Genomic DNA, 27,898 nt, shown 5'->3' on the forward strand with positions numbered 1-27,898 from the left:
GCGCCTGCGCGAGTCAGCATGCTGTCAGCGGGCCGCCGCGGTCTAGTCTTGCTACAGCAGCGGCCAGTGATCGCAACCTGTCCATTCCTGCGCGGCCTTGGAGAGCCCTTCGAGAGAGCCGGGTCACTGTGTCGCAAGTCCTCTCAGACAGACGTGGGAAATGAAGAGGGAGAGCACAAGGCGACACCAAAGAAAGTCCCCGGCGCAGAGTCGCCTCCATCTCTCCCTCCGAGCGTCCAGGGCATTGGGACCAGACGCCTTTCGTCACTGGAAAGTCTCAGACTGCCGACACCTCGAGAGGAGTCATCCCCTCGAGGGTGCGAGGACTCGAATGGGGACCAGGGCCAGTCCAGTCCCGCACACCCGGGATCCGGGGCTCCCTCACTCTCCGCCCTGGTCAGAGAACCTAACGGCTCCTCTTCCTGGTCAGCTTCTAGAGAGGAGCCCTTTCGGGCTGGAGAGCTGATTTTAGCCGAGACTGGGAAGAGGGAAACACAATTTAAAAAATTATTTACGTTGAACAACTCTGGATATTTAAATAGTAACTGGGGGGCAGTCCCGTTCAGGGATATCGTGGGGAAGTTCCCTGGCCAGATACTGAGGAGTTCCTCTGGTAAGCACTTCACGCTGAAGAGGCCGGCACTGGAAGACTATGTATTACTAATGAAAAGAGGTCCTGCCATAACATACCCTAAGGTAACGCGATGAGAGTTAGGTGCATCTTGGTTCCAGAAAAAGAAAAACGATGCTTTCCTACAGACCTGATTCACGGACTTAAAGCACATCTCCTAAGTTTCGGGTGTTTATTGTTCTCAGCCTCTGGGGAAAAAAAAAAAAAGTCAATGGATATGGCTTTTACGCTAATTTTCGGACACAGCCAGATTTTAATTTTGATTTGGGAGTCTCGATTCTCTGACCTGTAAAGCAAAGAGAATATCGACTACTATATAGAGTGATGTGGACACTAGGCCGGTAAAAAGTACTTGTATTTGTTCCCTATAACTTAAGTTTACAAGTTCAGCTCTCAAGAGCATGTTGAACTCATTTTGGGACAATTTTTAGTACCATAATGGTGATATTTTAATCATTTAATTTAATAAGACATGCTGCTAGAGGTATATGTTAACCACGGATATATTACAATGCTTTCCGTTTAGAAATGTTTTATATTAAAACAATTAAACACTAAACATAAAAGGAATATCCTTTTTAAGAAAATATTTTATTTATTTTTAGAGAGATGGGAAGGGATGGTGGCAAGGAGGGAGAGAAACATCAATGTGAGAGAGAACATTGATTGGTTGCCTCTGCCTGACTGAGGACCAAACACAGAACCCAGGCATGTGCTCTGACTGGGAATTCAACCAGTGACCTTTTGCTTTGCAGGACAAGGCCCAACCAACTGAGCCACACCAGCCAGGGCCCTCTCAGATTGATTTTCATAAAAAGCCATTTATATTACCTCAGTGACATGTCTTAGTTACTTACCAGGTCAAGTTTAAATGCTTTAGCCTGGCATTTAAGTCTCTCCTTATCTTTCCTCCTGAGATGGGCAAATTGTATTTACTTCTGTTGTGTTCAAAGCTGTTCCTACCTTGTGGTTGTTTCCTTAAATTTGCCATTCTGTCTTCAAACTAGGACAGTTTGCTGATTTCTCCTTTCTCTAGGATCCTATTATATTTATTATTTGTAACTATTATACTGCTTTATTTGCTAATCGATTCTTGAATCTATTTCATCAAGTAAAAAATAAACTGTTGCTAGGCAGCACCAAGGCTTAATTCTTTGTTTTCATTTTTTTTCCTTCTTCAGATCCAGCATAGTATTTGATAAGAGTAGGTGCTTAGTACATATTTACTGGCTACTGTGTTTAAATCGTAGGATGTAAATATGATGCTGTCGATGATGAATATCCACCCAGGTGATACGGTTTTGGAAGCTGGCTCAGGTTCTGGTGGAATGAGTTTATTTTTATCCAAAGCAGGTAAGAGACTGGGATAAATGAGTTGAATTTAGATAACAAAGAAAACATTCAAGCTGTTCATAATAACAGAAAGTTAAATAAAGATGTTTCAGAAAATATTCACATAACTTTAGGATATAGAAATTCTCTTTGAAACCAAATGTAAGCAAGTTTTTCACTTTGTACATTTTTCTAGTCACTCTTTCTAAACCTTCTGTTTTCTTTGATTTCTCTTGCTCTCCTTATCCTTTTTAATGCTTCTACCTCTTTTTATTAAAAAAAAAACAAAAAACTATTTACTGGAGCATAACATAGTAATAGAAAAGTGCCCAGATTATAGGTGAATATCTCAATGAATTTTTAAAGATTTTATTTATCTTTAGAGATAGAGGAAGGGAAGGAGAAAGAGGGGAGAAACATCAATGTAAAAGAGAAACATCTGTGGGTTGCCTCTTGCAGACACCCGCAACTGAGGAAACTGGCCCGCCACCCAGGCATGTGCCCCGATTGGGAATTGAACTGGTGACCTTTCACTTTGTGGCTCAACCAACTGAGCCACACCGGTCAGGGCTTAATGAATTTTTAGATAGTGACCACCCTCGTGTAGTTATTACCCAGACCAAGATGGGGAATGCTGCTGCACCACAGAGCCCCCCATGTTTCCTCTCAGTCCTTATCCTCCCAGAGGTAACCACTATTCTGACTTTTATCTTCATTGATTAATTTTGCCTGTTTTAAACCTCAGATAAAAGGAATCACACGGTATGTACACTTTTAAGTCTGGCTACTTTCATTTAACACTCTGAGCTTCAGCCATTGCATGTAGCAGTAGTTCTTGCCTTCTAGTTGCTATATAGTTCCTCCATTTTATAAATAAATCACAATGTATCCATTCTACTCTTGATGGGCATTTGAGATGAATGTTATGAGAGTGCTGCTCTGAACATTCTTGGACGTGTCTTTTGGTGCAGATAGGTACATGTATTTGTTAATGACAGTGCCAGATGAATTCTCAGTATTAAAGAACATAGAGGGAGGGCTATCAGCTGCTGGGATGGCATACTCTCACAGGCACAGAATTATTGTTAGTGTTTATAAATAGATTAATCATAATACAGAACTAAGTTAAAACTAGATCATAAAGAATGTTCCTGTCTTAAAGAAAATTATATGAATTCCATTGGTAAAAGTACTGCTTGAAGGGAAACCTGATCAAAATAAGAGGTGTATAGTAAACATAAATATTTATTCATGTTCCCACCACTTGATTTCTGATTACTATTATCCTAGTTGATTATGGTTCCCTATGACCACTTAATTCCTCTGAGTGTCAGGGTTGCTTTCTGGCTGCCTGTGCAGTGTTCCCTTTCTTACAGAATAATAGACTCCTGAACAGTGGTGGTATTCTATTTGGGTAGTTTTTAAATTTATTTTTAATTTTTTAAAGATTATTTATTAGAGAAAAGGGAAGAGAGGGAGAGAAACACCGATGTGTGAGAGGTACATCAATCAGTCGCCTCTCACACACCCCCAACCAGGCACCTGGCCCGCAACCCAGGTGTGTGCCCAGACTGGGAATCGAACCGGCGACCTTTTGTTTTGCAGGCCAGTGTTCAATCTACTGAACCACATGAGCCAGGGCTTAGTAGCTTTCTTTTTTTAATCATTTATGTTGTTCTTTATTAATGTATTCTTTTATTTATTTTTTTAACTAATAAACTGTTAGAGCAGTTGTAGGTGCACATGTGTCAATTTTATAAAAATTATAGGTAGAAATATGCTACATTATACTTAAACCTTTTGTTCTTTGACCTAATGCCATTACGTACAAATAAAACCCAGCTTATACTAGGTCAGAAAATTCATTCTGGCTCCTCAAATCTTTTGTTTGAATCTTTGTACATAATTAAAGACAGTCATTTCTTCACAATCTGCATTTGACAAAGTGAATTTATAAAAATTTGTGACATAGGAGGACTGCTTATATTTCTAATATCTATAGTATTGGCAGAGTAGCATGGCATGAATAATTGCAAATGATGAGTGATCAAAAATTATTAATATCTACCTTTAAGATGGATGATTTTCCTTCATAGTTGTATTTTCCAGTTGTTTATTTTATGCTACTATTAACATTGATTTTTATCCCTTGAAGACATGATGACTCACAGCTAGACTTACATTTCAGAAATCATCTGGGGCCCTGGCTGGTGTGGCTCAGTGAATTGAGGGCCAGCCTGGCCTGCGAACTGAAAGGTCACGGGTTCAATTCCCAGGCAGGGCACAGGCCTGGGGTGCAAGGCCAGGTCCCCAGTTGGGGGGTGTGCGAGAAGCAACCGATTGATTTCTCACACGTTGATACTAGTCTCCACCTCTGTCTCCCTCCCTTCCCCACTCTCTAAAAATAAAGAAATAAAGTCTTTATTTTAAAAACAGACATCTGGGAATGTAAACTTCATTAGTAAACTACAGGCTGATTAATCTGGAACAGCTTCCAAATGATAGCAAATCACCTCAGATAGAGGTGGGTGGCAAGTTAACTGCCTTGTTAAACGATAGAAGTCTTCTGTGAGACAGTGATATTACTAAGCTAACAGTTTGAAAGTTCTTCAGGCACACATAAAAATAGAACTACTTTTTAGATATATGAAAGGCCTAACCTCATCCATAACAAAAGAAATGCAAATTAAAACTACAATGATAAACTATATTCAGTTTTTCGATTGACAGATAAAAATTTTGAGAGAGAGTATGAATACATACTCTTAACACACTGTTGATAGAGTATTAATTGGTACCATTTTTTTGGAAGACAGGTAATAATTTTCAAAATAAAAAAATCCACATACCCCTTGAACCAGCAATTCCATATTTAGGACTTTGTTTTAAAGATATATTGGTTCATGTGTACAAAAACTTGGGCATAATGATTTTCACTGCAATATTGTTTGTAATAACATAAGACTAGAAACAACTAAATGTTTATCAGTAGGTGATTGCTTAAATAAACTATGGCATAGCCATACAGTGGAATATAATAGCTCTTAAAAAGAATGCAATAAATTGTTAGTCACTGAAATGGCACTGGTAAGTAAAAAGGAAGGTACAGGACATAACACATCACAATGTTTGCTAAAAACAATGATAAAGAGGTACTTCCACACTTGTATAGGCACCAACTATCTTGGGAAGGGTAAATAACTAGTAATATGGTTGTCTCTGAAAAAGATTGGGAACTATTTGTTGTCCCAATTTTTCCCCCATTGCCCTCCCCCCCTCCCGCCCCCTGGCTCTGCCCAGTAACCCCCTTCCCTCCAGCAATCTCCCCACCTTAGTTCATATCCATGGATCATGCATATGAGTTCTTTGGCTTCTCCATATCCTATACTATTCTTGACACCCCCCTATTTTATAGCCACCAATTTTGCTTCTTAATCCCTGCACTTTTCCCCCCATTTGCCCTCTTCCCCTTTCCAGCTGATAACCCTCCAAATGATCTCCATATCTTTGATTCTGTTCCCATTCTGGTTGTTTGCTTAGTTTAATTTTTTTTAGATTCAGGTGTTGATAGCTGTGTGTTTGTTGTCATTTTAATATTCACAGTTTTGATTTTTTACCTAAATAAGTCCCTTTAACATTTCATGCAATAATGGCTTGGTAATGATGAACTGTTTCAGCTTTACCTTATCTGGGAAGCACTTTATCTGCCCTTCCATTCTAAATGATAGCTTTGCTGGATAGAGTAATCTATGTTGTAGGTCCTTGCTTTTCATCACTTTAAATACTTCTTGCCAGTTCCTTCTTGCCTGCCAAGTTTCTTTTGAGAAATCAGCTGACAGTCTTATGGGAACTCCTTTGTAGGTAAAATTCTCTGCTTTTCTCTTGCTGCTTTTAAGATTCTCTCTTTATCTTCAACCTCCGGCATTTTCATTATGATGTGTCTTGGTGTGGTCCTCTTTGGGTCCAACTTGTTTGAGACTCTCTGTGCTTTCTGGACTTGTATGTCTATTTCCTTCACCAAGTTAGGGAAGTTTTCTTTCATTACTTTTTCAGATACATTTTCAATTTGTTGCTCTTCTTCTGATACCCCTATGATTCAGATGTTGGTATGTTTAAAGTTGTCCCAATGGTTTCCAAACCTCTCCTTGTTTTTTTGAGTTCTTTTTTCTTCCTGCTGTTTTGTTTGAATGCTTTTCCCTTCCTTGTGTTCCAAATCATTGATTTGATTCTCAGCTTCATTCTCTCCACTGTTGGTTCCCTGTAATTTTTCTTTATTTCACTTAGTATAACTTTCATGTCTTCCCTTATTTTTCTACAGTACTCAATTAGTTCTTTGAGCATCCTGGTCACCGTGTTTTGAACTCTGCATCTGATAGATTGGTTAACTCCATTTTGTTTAGTTCTTTTTCTTGGGTTTTCTTCTGTTCTTTTATTTGGCTCATATTTGTCTCCTCGATTTGGTAGCTTTCCTGTGTTTGTTTCTGTGTATTAGGTAGAGTTACTTTTGACTCCCTGTCTTAGAAAAGGCACCTGTTTGCACAAATGTGGCTTCTTTAAGTCTTTGGTTGTCAGACTTCCATACAGCTCCATTTTCTGACAGTTCTGGTTGTTATTTGTTTTGAGATATAGTTGTAATTCTCTGTGGTTTCATGAGGAGGCGCAGCATGTCTACCTATGCTTCTAGCTTGACAGTAAGTCCTTGAACTATTTAAATATTTTTTCACATCCATATAATATCTTTTGATCATGAATGTTTTATATTCTTTCATGAACTGATTAATACTATGAGATCCCTCTCTCTTTTTTTTTAAATTAAGTTGGATCACAAGGCCGAGTCATAAGTTTTGAAATACGAAAAGACTACCATACACTGGCTAAGAAGAATTACAAACATTGGCTTGATTCATGGAAAATTAGTCATGTAGAAGAGTGGCCAGACAACGTGGATTTTATTCATAAAGATATTTCAGGAGCAACTGAAGACATAAAATCTTTAACATTTGATGCGGTAAGTTTTCAGAAGTTGTTCCTATAATATTATCTAATGCTCAGTACAAAGAAAATAAGGATCGCACTTCTTTTGAGAGGGTCTTCATTATTTGCTTCATTGCTATGTGGGGCATGGGAGGTATATTTTCCTTCAATATCATGGTGGGATTTTAGAACAGAGAGACTTATTGAATCAGTTGCCAAAGTTGTTAATAAATATAGGGTTGTGACTAAGGAGAGTAGTTGAGTATCTTAAACCTCATCATTTCTAGGATAAAGGAATAATAATTTGGAAGCAGCATTGGGAGCATAATAAAGCCAGGACCTGACCTCATGTTGTGATATTTGGGAAAATAAATAGCCTCTATTTGTGGGGAACAGGCCAGAGGCAACTTTAGAAGTCATGATGTAGAGGAGTACATATTCATTAATGATGTTGAGGATATAAGCGTTTATCATGAACATATTTCCAGAAGTGGAATGGAGGAATTTGTGTAAAAGAGGACCAGTAGGAGGTTGAATTAGGGGAGGAGAAGCAGAGTGCTATGAAGATAAAAGAATAGATTACCAGAGGGTAACATTTTAAGCTGTGACCAGTGATGGTGGAGATGTGGGACATGGAAATGTTAGTTGGCTTCAAAGTTTAAGAATTCTAGTATAACTTGCCTTATCCTTGATCATGCCATTATCAATTCATAACTTGACAGTATGGACCAAGGTCTAGGCAAGGAGACTTCATTTTTCTTAATTGGCTTTTGGAAAGTTGGATTATTTTAGGATTCTTATAAGGAAATATAGGTGGGAAATGAAATAAAGTTCAAAGAAGAGAGTAATAATTTTTATCAGGACTAGTTCTTTATCAAAACTCTATTGTTTTAGTAGCACAGCTCTCTGGACATAAAGACCACAGCCCTTTTACCCCATCCTTGCTTGGCTTGCATATTATAGCTTAGTAAGGACAAAAAACCAAAAACAGAAACTGAAAAAAAAAGGGAATTGATTTACCTTGGCCATCCATAGGAATGTCACATCACAGAGACCTGGGAGGTTATTTGGTCATCAGAATTTTGCTTCATGAGTATGAAACACAACAAAGGGTTTTAACATCATGGAAGCTTGTAGGCACCTGCTCAATCATCCTGAGCTAAAGGGAAGAATACTTACTAGAGTTACTCAGTTGAATCTCTCTTGAACAATAGTGCCAGATAAATACTCAGTATGAGGGAATATAAAAGGGGGAGAGCTGTCAGCTGCTGGGGAGAACCTATATACTATTAAAGGCAAAGAATTATAGTTGGTTTTCATAAATAAATTAATCATAATACAGAACAATTAGGTTAAAAAAGTAGGTCATGAAGAATATTTCTTTCATTAAGAATGTCTAGCCCTGGCTGCTGTGGCTCAGTGGATTGAGTGTCGGCCTGCGAACCAAGTGTTGCTGGTTCGATTCCCAGTCAGGGCACATGACTAGATTGCACACCAGGTCCCCAGTTGGGGGCGCGTGAGAGGCAACCACACATTGATGTTTCTCTCCCTCTCTTTCGCCTTTCCCCTCTCTATAAAAACAGGTAAATAAAATAAACTAATAAAAATAACAAAATAAAAATAAAGTAACCTTGTTAAAAAAATAATAAAAAATTAAAAAAAAAAAAAAGAATGTCTAACACGCAAAGACATGGAAGCTAAATAACATGTTATTAAACAATGAATGGGTTGGCAATGAGTTCAAGGAAGAAAGCAAAAGATACCTTGAAACAAATGAAAATGAGAACACAGCAATCCAAAATCTGTGGGACCCTGGGAAAGCAATCTTAAGAGGGAAATCATAGCATTATAGGCTTATCTCAAAAAAACAAGAAAAGCTCAAATAAACAGTCGAACTCCACACTTAAAGGAACTTGAAAAAGAACAACAAACAAAGCCCACAGTGAGTAGAAAGAAGGAAATAATAAAGATCAGAGTAGAAATAAATGAAATAAGAGTCTAAAAAAATGGTACAAAAGATCAATGAATCCAAGAGCTGGTTCTTTGGAAAGATAAAAAGATTGACATACCTTTAACTAGATTCATCAAGGAAAAAAAGAGAAAGAGCCCAAATAAATAAAATCAGAAACGAAAGAGGAGAAATAACTAACATCAAAGAAATACAAAGGATTGTAAGAAAATATTATGAACAATTATGAACAAACTGGACAACCTGAACAAAATGGAAAATTCCTAGAAACATACAATCTTCCAAAAATGAATCAGGAAGAATCAGAGAATCAGAATAGACAGATTACACCTAATGAAATTGAAGCAATAATAAAAAAACTGAACAAACAAGTGCCTGGGACCAGATGGCATCACAGGTGAATTTTACCAAACATTTTGAGAAGAACTAACATCTCTCCTTCTCAAACTATTTCATAATATTCAAGAGGAGGGAAGGCTTCCAAATTCATTTTACCATGCCAGCATTATCCTAATTGCAAAACCAGATAAAGAAAGAAAACTATAGGTCAATATCTGTGATGGACATAGATACTAAAGTCCTCAGCAAGACATTAGCAGACCAAATACAGAAACGCATCAAAAAGATCACACACCATGATCAAGTGGAATTTATTCTGGGAATGCAAGGTTGGTACAACCTTTGCAAATCAGTAGTGTGATTCACCACATAAACAAAATGAAGGATAAAAACCACAAGATTGTATCAATAGATGCAGAGAAAGCTTTTGATAAAATCTAGCACCCATTTATGATCAAAACTCTCAGCAATGTGGGACTAGAAGGAACATACCTAAACATAATAAAGGGCATATATGACAAACCCACTGCCAGCATCATAATCAACAGGCAAAAACTACAAGTGTTCTCCTTAAGATTGGGAACAAGACAGGGATATCCGCTTTCACCTCTCCTATTTAACATAGTACCAGAAGTTCTAGCCACAGCAGTCAGACAAGAAGAAGAAATAAAAAGCACCCAAATTGGACAGGAAGAAGTAAAACTTTTTATTTGCAGATGACATGATACTCTACATAGAGAACCCCAATGATTCCACCAGGAAATTACTAGAACTGAAATGAATTCAACAAAGTAGCAGGATACAAAATTAATATCCAGAATTCAGTTGCATTTTTATATGCCAATAATGAACTAGCAGAAAGGAAAATTGCGAAAACAATCCCACTCACAATTGCTTCAAAAAGAATAAAATACCTAGGAATAAAACCAAGTATGTAAAAGACCTGTACACAGAAAATTATAAGACACCAATGAAAGAAATTGAAGAAGGTACAAATAAATGGAAGCACATACTGTGTTCATGGATGGAAGAATTAATATCATTAAACTGTCCATACAAACCAAAGCAATCTATATATCCAGTGCAATTCCTATCAAGATTCCAATGACGTATTTCACAGAACTAGAACAAATATTTCAAAAGTTTATATGGAACCACAAAAGGCCCTGAATAGCAACAGCAATCTTGAGAAAGAATGAAGTTGGGAGAATCATGCTATCTAATACCAAACTGTACTACAAAGCCATAGTAATCAAAACAGCCTGGTACTGGCATAAAAACAGACACATAGATCAATGGAACAGAATAAAGCATCCAGAAATAAACCCATACCTTTATAGTCAATAAATATTTAACAGAGGAAGCAAGCTCATACAATGGGCTGCAGATAGTTTATTCAATAAATGGTGTTGGGAAAATTGGACAGATATGTGCAGAAAAATAAAACTAGATCATCTTACACCACACACCAGAATAAATTCTAAATGGGTCAAATACGAAAATGGTTAGACCCAAAACCATAAAACTGGAAGAAAACATAGATAGCAAAATCTCAGATATTGCTTGTAAAAATTTTTGTCAGATATATCTCTCCAGGCAAGGGAAAAGAAAAAAAACAAAAACAAATGGGACTACATTAAACTAAAAAGGTTTTGCACAGCAAAGGAAATCATCAACAAAATAAAAAGACAATCCACAGAATGGGGGAACATATTTGCTGATACATGTGATATGGGGTTAGTATTCAAAATTTATAAAGTACTTAACAAGACTCAACACCAGAAAAGCCAATTAAAAAATGGGCAAAGGACCTGAATAGACACCTGTCCAAAGAGGACAGACAGGTCGCCAATAGACATGATAAGATGCTCAGTTACTAATTATCAGAGAAATGCAAATAAAAACCACATGAGATACTATCTCACTCCTGTCAGAATAGCTATCATCAATAAATCAACAAACAACAAGTGGTGGTGAGGATATGGAGAAAGGGGACCCCTTTTGCACTGTTGGTGGGAAATCAGACTTATGCAGCCACTGGAAAGCAGTATGGAGATACCTCAAAAAATATAAAATGGATCTGCATTTTGACCCAATGATCCCACTTGTAGGAACATATCCAAAGGAACCCAAAACACAAATTCGAAAAAACATAAGCATTTCTATGTTAATTGCAGTGTTATTTACAGTCACCAAGATATGCAAGCAGTCCTAGTGTCCATCAATAGATGAGTGGATAAAACAACTATAGGGCATTTACACAATGGAAGTCTACTTGGACATAAAAAAAGAAAATTTTACCCTTTGCAACAGCTTGGATGGACCTGCAGAACATTATGCTAAGTGAAATCAGCCAGTCAGAGAAATACAAATTCCATTATTTCACTCATGTGGAATCTAATGAACTAAACTAACAAGCAAAACAGAGACAGATTCATAGATGGAGAGCAGATGACAGCTAGTTGCGGGGGCGGGGGGGTGGTTAGGGGTAGAGGGATTGAGCAAAAAGGAAAAAGGATTCATGGATATGGACAACAGTGTGGTGATTGCTGGGGGGTGGATATAGAGGGACCAAAAAAAAAAAAAAAAACCTCAACAACAACAACAAAAGAAAGCCTAACCCTTAGCGATGTGGCTCAGTTGATTGGACATTGTCCGCGAAACAAAAGGTCCAGGTCAAGGCACATGCCTGAGTTGCCGGTCGGTCCCTTGTTGGGCAACAGACAAGAGGCAACCAATGGATGCTTCTCTCTCACATTAATGTTTCTCTCCCACATTAATGTTTCTCTCCCTCTCTTCCTCCCTCCCTTACCTTCTCTCTAAAAACAAACAAGTAAAATCTTTTTAAAAAGCATTATTTTAAAAAAAGAATGTCTGTTCTCAATTGGTAAAAGTACTGCTTAAAGGTAGCACTTGACCAAATATCAAGAGATGTAGATTAAAAATAAATTTCTGTTCACATTTCCATCACTTGATTTCAGGTTATTATTATTCTAATTGATTTTGCTCCTTTTGATTGACTAACTGCCTCCTCACCTCCTGGGCCTTCACACTTGCAATCCATTGTCTTTATCTCTAAGTTAATGTAGTTCTGGTACTGTCACTCTCCAGCTGAAAAACCAATTAGGAACTTCTCATTCAAAGACTTGCAGTGTTATTCAGAATCTGTACTCAACTTTCTCTATCCTTTTATGTAACCTGTCTACAAAATTATTGTAAATGACTGAAAAATGTGTTAAACCACAAAGACAAAGAGAACAGAAAATGACTAATAAAAAGTTATTAACAAATTTTGGAAACAGCCTGACCATCAGAAGAGGAATGGACACAATGAAATACTAACAATAGTATTTTTTAACATAGTGAGTTACCTGTACTATATCTACATCTATAAATCTCAAAGACATGGTATTTAGTGAAAAAACTGTTATAAAAGTATATGTGGAACGGCCACATATATGTAAAATTTTAAACTACACAAAACATATATTGTTTATAGTTTTATACATATGCTGTAAAAGTATAAAATTACTTGGGAATGTTACCAACTTCAGGACAATGATTGTCTCTGAGGAGAGAAAGCGGGAGGCAGGCAGAATAGAGGTAAATAGTTTTGCAGTCCATTCAGCTTGGTTCATTCTTGGGCACCATAATAGATGATATGATCTTAGGTAAGTTTCTTAATCTTTCTGTGCTTTAATCACCTCATGTGTTAAACAGAAATACTAATATTAATTATAATAGTACATATTTCATGGAGTTGTTGAGGATTAAATGAGATAATTCATGTGAAGTACATAAAATAGTACCTAGTATATAACACACATTAACATAAATATTAGCTATGTTTTTCATCGTTATTTCTTGCCTGTTTAAATTCTACTTTTTCTTTAAAACTTAAAGGTTGTCTCCTCCATGCAATGTACCTTAATCACCTAATTGAAGGAATATCATCTTTATCTGAATTATTGAACCACTTTTTTCTTGAGTCAACAAGCATTTATTAAAGATCTGCTATGCGTCATGCACTATGCTAAGACAAAAATTACACATTTAAAGGAGCTTTCAATCTAGAAGAAAAGTTAGACATGTTAACAATTATTAGAAAGACTCAGAAGCGTGGAACACCATGGCTGTAGAATTGGGTATAATGAGATGCAGTCATAAGGGGCTAAATAATGAAGAACACATTTATGTATATCAAGTTAGGGGGTGTGGACATTATCTTGCAGATTATGGTAACCTACTGATGAATTTTTAAGTAGGGGAGTAGAATGTCCAGATTACTGATTTAGAATAATTCTGGTGTTAGAATGGAGGCTGTGTCTATATAGAAAGCTGTAATGTTTCAACGAGATATGATGAGGTCCTGAATTAAGGCATTAGCAGTAGATGACTTGGAGAATACTTAAGAGGTAGATTTGTGGGACTGGGTAATTTTAACCAAGACCAAAAGAAAATCCCACAGATTCTCAAAAGAGAGTTCCAGATAAAGAAAATGATGTCTAAGTTCCAATTCGAGTGACTGGATGACTGGTTCATGTTAACTGAGAACAGCATTGAAGAGGATTGGCAGGTTTCTTGGCTGTCTGATTTTTGGTCTTTGTCAATAATATAGTGAAACAACAGTCAGAGAAACCTACTAAGTCCATCATGTTGATCTTCTGATCCAGTCATTGAGATATTTATTTGGATATCTAATAGAAAACCTGAACTCATGTTCAAACCTGAATTCTTGATTATTTCTCCCCAAGCTTTCTCCTCCCATAGTCTTCATCGTTTTCCTCGTTAGTAAATGATATCTCCATTCTTTTAGTCATATAGGCTAAAAACATTGGATTCATTCTGACTCCTGTGTGTTTCTCTTCCATCTCACAGCCAATCCTATTTGGCTATTACCTTTCCAAATGTTGTTTGCTATTGCAAGCCATCATTATTCTTCCTCGCCCTCTCCCAGTCTTTTCTACATATAGTTTTTAAAAGTAAGCCATAATGTATGTAATGCCACTAAATTATGCACTTTAAAATGGCAAGTTTTATTATGTGTACCATAGAAAAAAGATTTTTAAAAAATTTAGATTATATCATTCTTTAAAACTTTATAGTGGCATTTTCTCTTCCTGAGTGACACTAAAGCTCATAAAATTCGACATAATCTGTCCCTCTCCCACTCCCACCATATCCCCACCATTTTAGAACTCGTCTGTTACCATTTTCCTTACTTTGTCTCCACTGCCGCGATGGTGGCCTTCTCAGACTCACCAAGTATAGAACAGACTCGTAGAGTATTCGTATTTGCTGCTCTCTCCATCAGGAGCACACTTTCCCCTTAAATTTCCACAGGGTAAGCGTAATCATTTCTTCAGGTCTCTTGACTGACCAGCCTGTGTGTAAAGTAGCCCTTTCTCTTCCTCATATTCTGCTTTATAATTCATCACCCTCTTATGTATTTATTGGACATTTGTTTAATGTCTGTCTCTTTATTAGAATATAAGTTCCCATGAAACCACATGGTACGTAAGCTCCTATTCTTGCCATGCTTGGCACATGAAAGGCATTCAGATACTCTATGAATTAATTAATAATGGTGTTCCTTGACGCATTACACTGTTTAAAAAAAAAAAAAATAGAATTACTTCTAATTTAGTAAATATATTGATGTGCCAACTACTCTTAGCTGTCTGTAATTATTTTTCAATAATAGTCCATTTATTTCCTATTTTGACCATATTTATTTTTGTTTTTATATTTTTGGAAAACTTTATTTACTCATTGTATTCATTGTATTCATTTGACATCTTTTGTGAGTATAGCCCTGTATTCTGCAATTGAATGTTGAATGAAGTATGAAAAAAATAAGGGCATGCTTGTAAACCTACTTTTGCCCACCCTGGATGTATGTATATGTGTGTATAAAATATAGCCAAAGAAGGATTCCTGTATTACCAGTATTGCCCAGTGAAAGACATGCCATTACATTTTTGTGTAGTTAAGTATATAAGTGTATAACGAAAAATATTTCTTTTGGGGAGCAGTAAAATTAGTTAGTAGTACTATTTTATGAAAAATAAAATAACTGGGTCTCAATTTACCATGATAAAAAAAGAAAATCTATGCTTTATTTAAACAGAACACAGTTTGATTCTCTTCCCCCCCCCACAGGTAGCTTTGGATATGCTGAATCCTCAAATTGCTTTGCCTGTTTTGTACCCAAATCTTAAACAGGGTGGTGTATGTGCTGTATATCTAGCAAAGTGAGTGATGTGGCTATTACTTGTAATGTGATTTTAAACAAATGTTCTTTTTATAACTGAGTTAGATGTACGCATTATCTTGTAAAACTTATGAAATGACATAATGTCCCAAATCATTTATATTGCTGTTTAAATCATCCTTTACATAAATGACAATATAAGATGCATACTTTTTCTGGCAATTTCAAAAAAAAGTTTTAAAAGTGTACTGTGAACAATAATGTTAAATTATGTTATCTATATTTTTTATTTAGTATTCTGTGAAATTGCTTATTAGGTGCCCTAACTTGCATTTTTACTTTTTTCCCCTGAACAATAACATTTAAATTTGGATAAAAGATATAGTAAACTTATAAAGTTGTACTAGAAATTTAAAGTACATTTTTTTCTTTTCTGAAAGCATCACACAGGTTATTGAACTTTTAGACGGAATTCGCCTCTGTGAACTTGCTCTCTCATGTGAAAAAATAAGCGAAGTCATTGTCAGAGATTGGTTGGTTTGCCTTGCAAAACAGAAAAGTGGGATTTTAGTTCAAAAAGTAGAACCTAAAACCAACATGGATTTACAATTACATTCTCAAAAGAAAAGTAGAATTGAAGGTGAGATGTTTCAAGAGGATGACCATGGTGAGCTTCAATTTCATTTTATGCAGGGGTTTGCAATAATAAATGGAGACACGTTTCCTGCTTGTATTGACCAATAAATTATAAAAATATTTCTCAGATTTTTTTTTAATATCTAAATTGACATGGGTATTTACACTTTTAAAATAAAATCTGTAAGGGACAGCATAATGACTTTGCTTGCCTTTTATGCAAAGCTCTGGTACCTTTGAAGAGCTTAGCTTCTTATAATATTCATATTTTACTGTGACAAGAGGTTGGCTTGTGAAATATTGTGTATATATACTAAAGATTTTTAAAAATTTAAGTCAGTGATTATTACTGAAGGAAAAGTATTTCATAGGACATGCTATGCAAATAACTAATATTTGCTATTTCATGCTGATAGAATTTTCTAAATTTAGGTCCTTGTTATATGTATACATTACTTAGGCTATGCACAAGTTTTCAAATATCCCTTGATTTATGATATGAGTATCTATTTGGTTATAAAACCATATATAAGTTTATTATTAATCCTTGACAAATTGTTTCTGTAAGATAACTGGTATAGTAGCTCCAAAACAAATACTAAAAAATTATGTGAAAAATATTTACAGTAAAGGAACATGAATTTGTATTTTAACAGTTTGGAAATATTTGAACAAATTATGAAGTATTTTGTGTAAGTTACAATATATATTTTGTTCTACAACAGAAGAGTCACATTCTGATTTTGCATATGGATCATTTCCCTACATTGCTAGACCTATACGCTGGCAAACCGGTCATACAGGTGAGTAATGTTTGTAGGCCATATTGAGTGGTGTTTTGTTCTAATTATTATAATGACCTTACTTTTTTTCTCTCTTAAATTAGCTTTTCTTGTCAAATTGAGGAAGTTCAAACCATAACTTAACTGAATACCTCAGATGACAGCAACTGACTTGAAGACAGCAAAGTATCAAAATACAACTTTATATTGCGAATTATTACTTTCATAGATTGGTATTTCTAGCCATTACTATAATTTGTGTAACTTCTACATATAATTTTGAAAAATAACAAAAGGTAAAGAAAGATATGTAACATTTCAAAACTATTTAAATGTCCCGTTTTGGCACTTGTCTTGTCGTTAGACATATTGTAGTTAATGATTCCAGGTGGTTTAGTTGAGCCATCTCATTCTTCACTTCCTGTAAACCACTCCATAGATTTGTCTTTCTTCATGAAATTAGTTTTCTTTTCTTTGTTTGATTGATGGTCATTGGCTACTGAAATAAAATGTGCATTTTAAGATAAATTTTATGTATCTGTATTTTAAATACATATTTTAATGGCTTGTATATATTTTTAAAAAATTATACAGAAATATGGGTTATAGTAAATAATAGAGGGAAGGAAACTGGCAAGAATAATACAATCACCTCAAAATTATAAAAAAAGATGTAACAATTTTTGCATCACTTTTATCCTTCTGAGAATCATTTTAACCAGCTTGAAAGAACATTAGAATTACTCTGTTATTGCATAAATGCTTGGAGAAATATACTTTATAGATATTAATTAATTAGGACTAAGGCTTATTATTCATAGGTAGCAGTTATTTAGCATTTACCATGTCCCTTACATTTTTTTAAGAACTCTCTAGTTTTTTTATTTAGTATGTGTGGCTTATCTTTAAGGTTATCCATATTTTACAGGCAAAGTTTTCGAGTAGTTAGGTTGTTTTTTAAGCATAGATGTTTCATGAGTTTTATAGTAGTAATGCCTGGGAGGATAAATGCCATTCCTAGATTTATTCCTTCCACCAGGACTATTTAAAATAATATGTACATTTTAAATAACATTTTACATAGTTTTCATTATGTGGAATATTTTGACCTACAATCTTTGCCTTTGTAGACTTCATAGCCTATAGTAGCGCTAGATATTTATCACATAAATATAAAACTAAAACTGTCACATATGCTCCAAAGAAGTACGGGGAACTGTAATAGGGGTTTTGCGCTGGTTAGGTAATTACCTGTGAAGTGACAACTAAGCTGACGCCTGAATGGTAACGAGGAGTTAAGTGCAGCGGGGAAAATAAACAAAGAGGCCAGTGATGCCGGGGTTGAGTGAAACAGACTATAAAGCTAGGTAAGGGTCAGGCCATTCAGAATCCTATAGACCTGTGAAGGAGTAGGCCTATCCTATGAAAAATGGGGTGCCAATGAAAGATTTAATGAATAAAGGTTAACATCCTTAGACCTGTGTTTTGACAAAAATCACTTGGAGGACTATTGAATCATAAGTAGTGTGTTCTGGTGCCATTTTTCTCGATGGTAGGTATCTGAACTCTCATTCAATAATAATGGCTTTAGAGCTTTCATAAAGTTTCCAGCTATATAGAAGCTCTAAAGTACATTTTAAAATTCCATCATGAAATACTCCCTTTTCTTTTGCCCTTCTGTTTAACGAACAACAGAATTCTGTCCTTCACTTATTGTTTTGAATGCAGGCCTTAATTGTACCACTTGGAGAAGGGGCTGGTTCAAGAGCAAAGAAAAGTTGTGCCTTCTCCTATCTCACGTAAAATAGTTTCTATTCAGTACACTCTGCTCAGTAGATGTTGAATTCAACAGTGTCCATTTTATGTTCACTTGAAAACCAAACTACATAACCGAATAAGCATTTATTTATATAGTTAATCAAAGTCCAGCCTAAGCCTTTCCTCCATCTCTCCATCTGACACTAAGCATGTTTACAGTCTGGTTTATGGGACAGACACCTTCTTCTAAAGTTAGCTTTCAATCTTCATGTCTGACTCTCATTTACCATACTAGGAACTCTAGAGATTTGTGAATGACTCACAATATTCTTCCCAGTGCCTTCCAGAGGCCCTGCCTTTTCCACCCAGAAAAAAATGGTCAGTAGAAGTTTGCTAATAGTTTTAAGCCTACACTAGATCATGTATTGTTTCATCTGTTGCCTTGGTGGTTCTAGGGAAATTTTTATGTGTATAGCTCTTGGGTTGTGGAAGACTTTCAGTTTGAACTTTATACTTCAGAACCAATAGGGAACTTCTAAAGGTTTCATGGTCATGTAAAAGGCGATAATTTTTAAAAGTTAGTTTATGAGTTTAAGGGAAGCAAAAAACTGTTAAGAGATTTCATAGTAACACAGTATACAACTATGAGATGATTGTTAGTAATAAACAATCATAAAGTGAGGAAAAGGGGTAAATGTAAAAATATACATTGTGAAGGAAGAGCCAGATAAGCTGGTAATTTATTGGATGTAACGGGAGAGAAGCTATGTATTTTCAAATTTTTATCCTCTATTCAGAAGCCATTTTCTTACTTCTCTGGGCAAAACTGGCCCAGTTAATGGCCAGCTCATATACTTCCTTTGAAAAGTTCTCACCAAATTCCTCACCTCACAGAATTCTGGAGTCTTTTGTGCTCCTAAATGTTGATCATATAATTAGCATTGCCCTTATCACATCATTAATTTATAAGCCCTGATTATGCCTTCATTAAGTGTAAGGATTTTAAACCTGGATGATTAGTAGTGACAAAAATAAGAAAGTTCAGAGAAGGATTTATTTTTGAGGAAAAATTATTTGGTTTTAGATTATATAACAGAATACCCCATGCCTGCCTACAAGACTCAGGACTAAAGTTTGTATATTGCTTTTTTCCCTTGGCTTCACTCTAAAATCTGAGGTAATACCTAATCCTTAGGTAATACATAATAATACATATCCATGTTTCAGGTGGACTAGCCCAGGTGTCAGAAGGCTTAAGACAGCGTAAGATAAACACTGTACAGTTGACCCTTGAACAATGTGGGGGCTAGGGGCACTGACCCCCCCCCCCCCATGCAGTCAAAAATTTGTGTATAACTTGATTTCCCAAAAACTTAACTACTGTTGGCCCATTGTATCTGCAGGTTTCACCTCCACAATTCAACTATTTTCAATCTGGGGTTAGGAATCAGTGGATGCAGAGGACCAACTGTACCAATATTTACTGTTGACTGGAAGCTTTAACGATAACAAACACTTAACACATTTTATATATAACTTGTATTATATACTGTATTATTAAACTAGAGAAAAGAAAATGTGAAGAAAATTTTGAGGAAAATACATTTACTCTATTTATTGAAAAAAAAAGGCCACATATAAGTGGACCTGTGTGGTTCAAACCCATGTTGTTTAAGGGTTAACTAGTTAGTATAAAAATGTGCAGCCCTGGCTGGTGTGGCTCAGTTGGTTGGAGCACTGTTCAATTTCTGGTCAGGGCACATACCTAGGTTGTGGGTACAACCCCCAGTCCGGGCGCCTTCTGGAGGCCACCAGTTGAGGCTTCTCTCTCCCATCCATGTTTCTCTCTCTCCCTTCCGTTCTCCCATTCTCTCTTTCTAAAGGCAATGAAAAAGTGTCCTTGGGTGAAGATTTAAAGAAAAACTGTGCAGTGTATTCAGATAGAACTGGGTTCCCATCTTGCTGTTTTTATTGTTGCTGTTGTTTTACCTTACAACTGTGACTTTCCTGAGTTTGTTTCTTCATCAGTAAAATGAATGTTTTAGTGCCTCTTAAAGATTTGGGGTGTCCAGGTCAGGTGTTAAATGAGACTACCTTTATATGCCTAGCACATGATTGGTGCTTGTGATGTATGATTTGTAAAAAATGCCTCTTCTATCCCTCCCCACCCCTCTGCCTTGTCAAAATGAGAAATATTTTGTTTTTGATAACTCATAACCCTGGCTGGGTAGCTCAAATTGTTAGAGCATCATCCTGACACTCCAAGGTTGCAGGTACAATTTCTAGTCAGGGCATGTACAAGAAGCAACCACTGAATGCATATAAATGAGTGGAACAACAAATCTATAGATCTCCCTCTCTCTCTTTCTCTCTCTCTCTCTCCTCTCTTTCTCTCCCTCTCTCCCTCCTTCCTCCCTTCCCCCTTCCTCTCTAAAAATCAATCAATAAAAAAATTTTAAATAATAAATATGATAAACATGTTTATGTAAAACTTGTTTGAACATTGTTTTGAGGAAAGAATTTTAAAAGTAGAAAAGTATGTTTTACCTGAAAAGTGAGAAGTTACTTGCTTGTGTTTGAAAGAAAGATGGAAGCATTGGTAACCATCTATTGCTAAGTTTTAGCATAAAAACCTGGAGGAGAGCATCAGTTTATCGTGTTTCTACTGGAGAATGCTGAATTGAATTTTCTGCAACCAAAAACTGTTCATTGATTCCAACCACCTTCATGTGGATGAGAGGAAGATTTTGCTAGCAGAGGTCACTAGGAGGAATCAGCAGCTGCTGAGGCAGTGAGACTGGCCACTGCCCCTGATAACATTGTGTTACCCCTAACTGCCCTCCCCTCTACCCTCCCTCCCCACAAATAGCTCACTCCCTTGTTAGGCCTATTGAGGGAATGTGAATGTAAATGTTTAGGTGTGCAAGTTGATTTCTTTGTATTTCCTACCCTCTGTCATCCTGAAACAAAAGGTCTAACATTGATTCTTGAGTTAAACAGTTGACAAATAAATACTTATTCCTTACTGTATAGCACTGGTCCCCAACCTTTGCCACCAGGAACTGTTTTCATGGAAGACAATTTTTCCATGGATGAGGTGGGGATGGGGGTTGGGGTGGATTCAAGTGCATTACATTCAAGATCACCTGCTATGTGGCCTAGGTCCTAACATGCACGGTCCTGTGTGTGGGGGGTGGGGGGAGGTAGTTGGTGACCCCTGCCGTATAGGGTCTGTACATCCTAAAGCAGGGCATCAGGGCTTTCATCAAGGGACAGAGTGAAAGCACAGCTCCATTTACAACTCCACTAAGTCAAGTGCTGCACTCTTCATCCAAAATCCCTCAGACCTGCTCCCCCCACCCCCAAAGCAAGCTGACTGGCAGAGTCCTATTCCTTGGATGCAATCTGATTCCCTATTGAGATATCACTAATGTAATGTTACTACTCTTGATATCTACAGGAGCTAGTTTGAATAAAATATAATGCTTCTGTTCTGCTTTCTGTAAGTATCTGTTCAATTGTGGTTGGCATTCTCTCCCAATTCACTCCATATAGCCTTTCATCAGGGACTTGGTTCTTAATGCTTTCACCACTTCCTTAGTCCTCAGTAGTCTGCTGGAAGACTTGTGTGGTATTTTTACCACAAAGGCATGGTTTCATCAAAGGGAGCAGTAAAGCATAATAGTCAGGAATTCAGGCTCTAGTTTAGAGCCATCCTGGTTCAAATATCTCCCGATCACCCTGGGCAGATTGTTTAAACTCTCTCAGCCTCAGTGTCTTTATCAAGAAAGTGGGGATAATAGTATTTACCTTAGGGTTGGCTATGAATATTAAATAAGATTATGGTGTAAAATGAGTAACACATGCCTGGAACATTTTAAATCTATTAAATCTTACCTATTATAAGGATCAAATAATGTAGGTAAAAAGGGGTTGGGGGTGGGGAGGGATGCTAAAAAGAAATTCTTATATAACCTATGGTAGACCCTATTTATCTTCAAGTATGAATGAACCAATAAAAATTATACTTGGACAGAGGAGGGAGAAGGTGGGAAAGAAGGGGAAGGGTTTAGTCAAGGAACTGGTATAAATGATCCACGGACAACAGGGTGGGGATTGACTGGGAGAGGGGATGGAGTGGGTGGGGCAGGAGAGAGCAATTGGGGAAAAAATGGGACAACTGTAATAGAATAACAATAAATTTTAAAAAAATTATAGTTGGAGGTGTTAGGGAATAGACTGCAAATTCCATCGGTCAAATTTGTGTAGTGATTACTATGGCCAGGCAATGGAACAATGACTGAGGCATGACCCCTACCTTTTCTTCAAGAGTCTTAAGAGTACTTTCTCATTAAGTAAAACTTCCATGACCAGTGTTAATCTCATAAGGATGTGGTAAAAATAAATAGGTGAAATCCTGAAATAATATAAGTCTCATAGAGTTAGGACCATGAGAAATCTGTCAGTCTTATTTTTAGATGGGTGAAAATTTGGAAGAAAGGCTTTATAAGAAGTAAAAAGGATCACTGCTAGTAAAATATTCTGAATCTGCTTCAAATTGAAAAATGTCAGAGAAATGTTATACCTTTAAATATATAATTTAAATAAAAATTGTAATTGACTAAAAGCATTTCTAGTTTATATGATTATTTTCTAATATATCATTCTTCAAAGCCACTTAAATCCCAACAGAAATGAAGTATACAAATAATTATGGTACTTGTACCATGTCATGCCCTGGCTGGTTTGGCTCAGTGGATTGAGCGTCGGTCTGCGAGCTAAGTGTCGCTGGTTCGATCTTCCAGTCAGGGCACATCAGAGAAGGAAAACTCTGACTCCAAAAAAAAAAAACCTCCGCTGCCTTGCGGCATACCTCTTCAGGGGAAAGGCTAAGGGAGTAAACCCCGACAGAAAATCCGGAGCCGGAGTCCCTAAGGCGGTTTGACGTAGTCAACACCGGCAACTCCTGCGGCGCACCTGAAGCCAAGCTGTATTGACTCCGTCTCTCCCTTGGATCCTTCAGCTGCGAAGAGAGGGGGGGTCTGCTGCATGGGCAACAGCAGACCCTCCATATCACCCTGCCCAGGCTCTGTAGCTTCAGCTTCACTGGAGAGGACACTCCAGCGTCATCGCAAGATGTCGATTCAACACGGGAGGAGACAGATACCGTGTCACTCCCGAGTCGGACTGCACAGCCATTCTCAGCGGTGCAGATAGACTCTTAAGAAGCTACACCATCGTCTCTCGAGACGGACGGCTGCCGACGACGACCATGTCATGATTTAAAATCAGGTTTTCAAAAACTAATGGCATGGGGAAATGTTTTATGTTAAGTGGGGGGGAGGGGCAGCCTAGATATGGTATGGTTCTAATTTTTTAAAAATAAAAAGTAGAAAAAGTGTACAGTATTCCAAAGCTATAGTAATCAAAGTGGTATTGTGTTGGCATAAAAACAGACACAGAGATCAATGGAACAGAAAGGAGAGCCCAGAAATAAACCAACATATCTATGGTCTGTGGTCAATTAATTTGCAACAAAGGAGCCAAGAATATGTGTACAGTTGGGAAAAGATAATGGTGTTAGAAACAGTGCAAAACAATGAAACTGAACCACTATCTTACATCATGCCCAAAAATATGCTGCCAAAAGACTTAAATGTAAGATCTAAAAATCATAAAACTCAGAAGAAAACAAGAGGTAAGCTCCTTGGCATAGGTCTTGGCAATATTTTTTGTTGTTGTTCTTGTTGTTTGTTTGTTTGTTATTTGACATCAAAAGCAAAGAAACAAAAAGAAAAGCAAAAATAAGCAGTGAGACATCAAACTAAAAAGCTTATAGCAAAGGAAATGTTCAACAAAGTGAAAAGGCAACCTATGCAATGGAAAAAAAATGCTTGCAAATTATATATCTGATAAGGGGTTAATATTCAAAAAATATAAAGAACTCATACAACTCAATAGGAAAAAACACCAAACCAATTTAAAAATGGGCAGAGGAGATGAACATTTTTCAAAAGAACTACAAATGACCAACAGGTACATGAAAAGTTGCTCAACATCACTAATTATCAGGGAAATGCAAATCAAAACCATAGTGAGCTATCTCACACCAGTGAGAATGGCTCTTATCAAAAAGACAAGAAATAAGTGTTGGTGAGGATGTGGAGAAAAGGTAACCCTTGTATGCTGATGGTAGTAATGTAAATTGGCACAGCCAATATGTAAAGCAGTATGGAGGCTCCTCAAAAAATTAAAGATAAAACTACCATATGATCCAGAAATATCACTCTGGGTACTTATGTGAAGGAAACAAAATCACTATCTCAAAAAGAATCTGCACCCTCATGATTACTGCCACTTTACAATATTCAAGACATAGAAACAATCTAAGTGTCCACCAATGGATAAATGGATAAAGAAAGTGTGGCATATATATACAATGGAATTATCATTCAGCCAAAAAAGAAAAGAAAAGAAAAAAAAAAAAGGAATCCTGCCATTTTCAACAACATGGATGGACCTTGAGGACATGATGCTAAGTGAAATAAGTTAGAGGAAGATAAATACTGTGTGATCTCACCTATATGTGGAATCTTAAAAAACAAAAACAAAAACCAGAACTTATAGATACAAAGTACCTATTGGTGGTTTCCAAAGGTTGGGTTAGGAGAGCAGGCAAATGGATGAAGGTGGTCAAAGGCACAAACTCCCAGTTATAAGATAGATAAATCCTGAGAATGTAATGTACAGCATGGTGATTACAGCCAATGACACTGTACTGGATACTTGGAAGCTGCCAAGAGAACAGACCTTCAAAGTTCTCATCACAAGAAAAGAATTGGTGATGAATGTTAACTTATTGTGGTAATCATTTTGCAATATATACATACAGCAAATCATGTTGTATATCTAAAACTAAATGTTATATTTCAATTATATCTCAATTTTAAAAGTATATAGAAAAAGAAGAAGGGGTAAGACAAAGGACTTCTGTGTTTCTTTTTCAACCATATAGCATAATACTATTAAACCTTTAAAATTAAAAAAGTACAGAAGGAAACAAATAATCACTGATAAAACTAGATGAAATTACCAATAAATTTATTTTCTTCTTAAAACTTCTTTTGAATAAAATAAATATTTTGGCCCTGGCTGGGTAGCTCAGTTAGTTAGAGCATTGCCCTGATACACCAAGGTTGCAGGTTTGATCCCCTGTCAGGGCGCATACAAGTATCAATCAATGAATGCATAAATGGAACAAGAAATCAATGTTTCTCTCTCTCTCTCAAATAAATAAATAAAAATTAAAATAAACATTTTAAGTGCTCTTAAAATACTTAATACCTAAAATACTCAAGACCCATGGTGATAAGGTTTCACTTTAACATAAATCTCATTAAAAATCTTCAAGTAAGCTACCAACAAAAACAGTAACACAAAAAGTAACTGAAAAGGGAAAGACTTTCAGTGCTGATTTAATTTATATTGCTGTAGTATATGTTATGTTTCCCCGACTGTTAAGGACTGACTAGGTTAATAACTAACTTGGATTTATTAATAACTTGCATAAATCTAATTCTGACACATCACTAAATCATACCTTGAGCATAGCTATAAGCTTGAGAAGGATCAACTATTACACCCATTGAGATTGCGTTGTGTGATTCCTGAGAGTGTTTTTCCATCACCTCTACTGTATCACTTGATGAAGACGATGATGAAGACAATCCCAGTCTAACATATCTTCCCTTTTTACCACAGAGTGAGCAATCTACCGGTGTGGCACTAGGTCCCCGGGGCAGTTGAACTTCATCTCTGTTGTAGTTTCTAACAGCTCCACTGTGATGCACCGAGCGTTCTCGTTGCCATATAAAATGGGTTGGAGCAATGGCCATAACCTATAGTGGAAAGCTTTCTTTTAGAATTTTTATAAGTTTTTACATTTTAGTAAAATTTCATACAAAAAATATAACTAAAGATCAGCTACCTCTAAAACTAGACTTAAAAACCTAAGTTACTGAGCTTGGGGAAAAAAAGCATCTCCAGATATAGCAGTATTTACCTATAAAGTGATTCATTGCTTGGATCCTTAAGACAATAATTGAAAGTATTTAAATTATTGCAAATAGGAAATAAGACTGAAGCAAACTTCTTGGGTTTTTAAATTATGAATATTTTAAGTTTGTAAAAGACAATAGAGTTATCCCAAAATAATTATTAACTTTGGGGTGTACTGGGCTGAAAATGTGTTTAATTGAGGTTTCTAACTATATACGTTAGGGTAATCTTAAAACGTTTACAATTATGGCAATAGATGTAGAAAGAATACAGGTAAGTTACTTAACCATTCTGTTCCTCAGTTTCCTCATCTGTAACATGAAAAGAATGTGTCTACTTTAGAGGGTTGTTGCGAGGATTACAGAAGTTATTTAGAAAGCCCTTAAGATTTCTCACTACATGTCAGGCATTGTTGTCTAAAGTTTGTTAGGTAAAACACTGCTTTTAGAGTCAGGATAGATAAGTTTCTTACCCTGACTCTGCCGCTTGCTAGCTGCATGAGTGGGCAAGTTACTTAACCTTTCAGAGGCTCAATTTCTTTACATCTAAAATGGGGGCACTATCTGCCTCACAGGATTGATCTGAGGGTTAGATATGTGTAAAGTCTGTATCACATCATAAGTAATTGACAAATGATAGCTATTTAAGAAGACAAGCGAGGGAACTGTACCTATATGAACCTCATGATGTCTAAAACTCCTAGCAGAATGGTAGAATGTTACTTTTAAGCAAAAATGTTTAGTTGCAGTTATCAGTGACCCAAAGTGAATGAAAACTGTAAAATCTAAGTGTTAGTGCCCTATTAATGGTCTTGACCAGTGATTTTCAAACTGTTTTGAGGAACCCTGAGGCTTCACAGACTATTTGGGGGCGGGGGAGTCTTAAGCAGGACTAACAGAAAGAGAGCAGGCTCAGAAGCTCAATTTTGGGGATTGTGTGTAAATTTTTATTTGGAAAGAAAAAAGGCCATTTGCTGTTAAAAAATAAGTACCTTAAAACCCCTAGGTTAAGACCAGTCACTCAAGAAAGTGGGATTACTGTAGCCTTCCTGAGATAAATGGCATAAAGAATATTAGTTATGCTACTTTTTAAAAAGTATATTTTAGGACTGAATTTATTTTATAATCCATTTCTTTTAAATCCCTCAAAAAAGTTTTCAACCAAAGACGTAATAAAGTTACACATATTTTAAAAGGTAGAAGTAA

The 27,898-nt window shown here is 36.3% G+C and overlaps 2 protein-coding genes across 3 annotated transcripts in view; one reads left to right on the forward strand and one right to left on the reverse strand.

Annotated features, from left to right (window-relative positions):
- Positions 1–17,405, forward strand: TRMT61B (tRNA methyltransferase 61B). The gene is made up of 7 exons (XM_090280182.1): positions 1–696; positions 1,882–1,984; positions 6,781–6,971; positions 15,408–15,499; positions 15,900–16,126; positions 16,821–16,898; positions 16,982–17,405. Exons 1-7 carry the CDS (start codon positions 19–21, stop codon positions 17,014–17,016), a joined length of 1,404 nt encoding a protein of 467 aa, XP_090136308.1. The 5' UTR covers positions 1–18; the 3' UTR covers positions 17,017–17,405.
- The window catches only part of SPDYA (speedy/RINGO cell cycle regulator family member A), a 27,856-nt gene continuing 17,175 nt past the window's right edge, over positions 17,218–27,898 (reverse strand). The window contains exons 5-6 of one of the 2 annotated variants that reach the window (XM_090280185.1): positions 26,236–26,533; positions 17,218–17,373 (exon numbers count right to left, since the gene is read on the reverse strand). In XM_090280185.1, coding sequence (XP_090136311.1) covers positions 17,285–17,373; positions 26,236–26,533 — 387 coding nt within the window. In that variant the 3' untranslated portion in view covers positions 17,218–17,284. Of the gene's footprint in view, positions 17,377–26,235; positions 26,534–27,898 lie in introns of both variants that reach the window. The other variant, XM_090280183.1, reaches the window with a different exon arrangement.

The sequence above is a fragment of the Furipterus horrens genome, unplaced genomic scaffold (assembly GCF_987537825.1).
Source record: "Furipterus horrens unplaced genomic scaffold, mFurHor1.1.pri manual_scaffold_6, whole genome shotgun sequence".
NCBI classification, from domain to species: Eukaryota; Metazoa; Chordata; class Mammalia; order Chiroptera; family Furipteridae; genus Furipterus; species Furipterus horrens.